General features: G+C 37.3%; 1 protein-coding gene across 1 annotated transcript in view; it reads left to right on the top strand.

Annotated features, from left to right (window-relative positions):
* Positions 5 to 3,527, top strand: part of LOC109838667 — a gene marked incomplete at its 5' end in the record, with an annotated part of 13,016 nt that continues 9,493 nt past the window's right edge. The window contains 4 exon segments of the mRNA XM_020407090.1: positions 5 to 116; positions 1,055 to 1,477; positions 2,344 to 2,417; positions 2,523 to 2,918. Coding sequence (XP_020262679.1) covers positions 5 to 116; positions 1,055 to 1,477; positions 2,344 to 2,417; positions 2,523 to 2,918 — 1,005 coding nt within the window.

Raw genomic sequence — 3,527 nt, forward strand, 5'->3', positions numbered from 1 at the left:
CGGCGAAGGCGGCCGGCGGCGTCCGGAATCGGTGGAGTGGGAGACGCTGACGAAGAGGAATTTCTCATCTCAGATCCGAGCCAACCCTCATCTCCTCCTCGTGATCACAGTCCCATGTAAGCATTTTCCAGCAAACCCTTTCCCCTTTCTCTTTAGATTTGAAATTATCAACTTCGGAGTAAAATTGAGCATCCCTTGTTACTTGGTTGCGTCTTTGTTGTTGCAAGTAGATGCTTTATCATTGGATCAATTATATATCAATAAAGGATTGTAATTTGGCGTGTGCAGTTATCTAGAATGCAAATAGAGAAACCATTTGATTTGCTTTATGAACTTTCTTTCGCTGCATCAGGTGGCTTTGCATTGAACGTCTTCATAATAACAGAATGAATTAGTCCCTTGATAAGCGAGCATGAAGTTCCTGAAAGCTAACTGTGTTTACGCATGGATAAACACATTTATGTAGCTCAACGAGTATGTGTATGTTTGTGGGTAAGCATGAATGCGTGTGCGTTTGGATGTGTATCTTTATGTCCCTGTGTGTATTGGGATGTGCATATGTATGATCATATGATTTCTTTTTTCCTTTTTTTTTATGTAGAGAGATGCATTTATTCATGGTGTATGTGAGTGCATGGCATGACCATGTTTGTGGGTGGTGCCTGTATTTTCACATTTCAACTAGTGAGCACACGCATATGGAGAAACACACATGGTGACAAAAGCATTCTTACATGTACTTGTAAAAAAATTACAAGATACCTCACATGCGCGCACGCGCACACACCAAATGAAGAATAAGAAGGAAAAGACATAAGTTCTTGAAGAAATTGGGCGTACATTATCTTTCAGCTTGAAGTTTGAGTGTACACGAGTGCAGAGCTTCTAATAGTCTCTTATCCTTTTTTTATGGTCATGTTCTTTATTCCTCCTTATAGTAGAGGTTAATATGCTACATATGCACATGTGTTGTACTGATTTGTTAAAGCTGATCTAATATTTTGGTTGAACTATAATGTTATGACATTGAACAAGTATTCCTGTTGAGCTACAGGGTCTGGGGAATCACGATCCTTGATGAAAGAAGTAGCACTCTTGGTTGCTGGCAAAGGAGATAAACTAGGATATCTAAAGCTAATGGTTGTTTATAGAAATTCTGACAAATTTCTAGCAGATGCTCTTGGTGCTTCTGAAGGAATAACGTTATTTTACTATCATCATTCCACACCGTACAAATATCAGGGTCGACTTCGTGCACAGAATATATTGTCTTCAGTTTATCATTTCATGTTACTTCAGACCGAGGAGGTCCCCTTGAAGCCCATCCACACTCAACAGGACCTTGAAACCTTTTCCCAGTCAACAGATAAAGCTGTATTTCTTCTTGACTTCTGTGGATGGTCAGCCAAATTGTTACACAGAAGAGACCATGGAGATACTCAGGCTACTCAAGCTGAGCAGAAGAACTCAGGGACTGGTATGCCAACATAACTAATATAATTGATTCCCTGGATACTGATAACTGTCAAAACTTACATATAAATGCTGTGTAATCAGTGGACATAAATGATCCTCATCTTGCATCAGCAATCTATTCCATAGAATACTGAATAACAGTGGACTTGAAAATGGCTCAAAGAAATATTATCCATCCAAACATGTAATCGTGAATTACAATTAAGTTCTTAAGTGTGTTTATGGTCATCATGTGGGTGGGAGTACAAAGCTGTTGCTTTTCGTATTAAATTTTAGAGTAGATTGCACATAACCCCCCTTGTCTATTACTTGAGTTTTAATAACCCCCTCAACTCATTTACTGCACTTAGCACTCTTGAATGCCCTTTTTTAGAAAGATAAGTTGGAAGTAACACTCCTCTATCTCATGAATTGAGGAGGGCTAAATGCTAGAAAATAAGTGGGGTGGGGGTTATTATTATTATTATTATTATTATTATTTTTTTTTTTGGGGGGGGGGGAATTTACCCTAAATGTTATTTGTCTTGTCATTTCTCTGAACAAAAATGTGTTTAGACTATGCTGGAATGAAGTTCTTTCTGTCTGTTAATCAAAGTCAAATTCACTTATGTTAGCGTTTTTCAGTATATATAAGATCCCTATATATTGGTCAACCTTTTTAGACTGAAAGTTCCATGTGTTTTTTTTTCTCACAGATGTATTATTATCCAATTGAATTTATGATTGACCCTCAAGGCCTGCAGTCCTTTTCAGTGTCTTGATATGATCAGTTTTGTTTATTGTATGTTCAAGTCAAAATTTCCAAGTCTGTATGACAAGTCTCTTAGATATGCAGTTCCATTTACACCAACTTATTTAGTGTTGCAGTTGAAATATTGGAGCAAGATTTCTCTGCAGAAGCAGGTGGGGAAATGTCGTTTGAGAAGATGACTAATCAGAAGGTGGCCTGTACATTTTAAATGAACCTCATAGTGAGATTCTTTAAGAACTAAGCTAATGACAGTACATATTGATGTAAATATCCTGACGTGTATTATTTGGAGCAGATGGAGGGTTTGGAAAGTGAATCACTAACTTATCGTGTCAAAAGTGGGCCAGCTGATTCTTCCTTGCTGGGAAGATGGACAAATAAAACTGATTCACAAGGAACTACATATGGAGGCGATGATACAGACATGCCATGTACAGAAGAAAACTTCCATAAGTTTAATTCTTTTTTTTGGGACTTCATGAAGATTTCTAGAGATTATTTCCTGCCTCCTGAAAGACATAGGTTTGGTTTGATATCAGAAAAATCTCTGCTGCCTTTCTTGGATATTGGCAATCCTGATACATGGCTAGTTGTCGTTAAGTTCTCTGGATGCTCAAATTGTTCAATGATACTTCATGAAGGCGATGATCTTAGAAACATATTGCAAATGCACCATGCCCTTGTTAAAGAGGTAAGTTTCCTTACAGTTTAGTCTCTCACTCATTTGTTTATGTGTGGGTCCTTACAATCTTTATGATATGTTACCAGAAGATTGTGCTCTTGTATGTACTTGTTAAGTGATATGAATGTTGTTCTTGTATTTGGAAATTTTATATGATGTTGAAGTTAGCTTGGGGTTGGTGGCTCTTGAAAAGCTGAACATAATGTAGAAAACTCCATATTTCTCCTTGAACCTTTGGGTCTTTTAGTAGAATGGTGAAATATTTTTCTTTTCCCTGTGTCTTTTTTTGTTGCATCCTTCTAACATTAACCTCGTATCTTTCGACATGATGATGATGATAACCATGATCTGAGGCTTTAACCTTTGTCCTGTCAAAATAGGTCAGTCTAACAGAGGCAGCTTTGTATTGGATGCTTGCATAAAAGCATTCACAAAATATTTACAATTGGTTGCCAACTAGATTTCTTTGTTTTGGTTCATCGGAAAAAGATATGGAAGAAAAGACGCCAAAAAATCAATAAGCTCTAACCAAAGTGAAAATTAGTTTCTAACCAACAAAAGCACCATGTTGCTATGCAATGCTTTCTAACCAAAGTGACCCTCCAAACTTGTTCTCAC

Source organism: Asparagus officinalis, chromosome 4, assembly GCF_001876935.1.
Source record: "Asparagus officinalis chromosome 4, Aspof.V1, whole genome shotgun sequence".
Taxonomy (NCBI): domain Eukaryota; kingdom Viridiplantae; phylum Streptophyta; class Magnoliopsida; order Asparagales; family Asparagaceae; genus Asparagus; species Asparagus officinalis.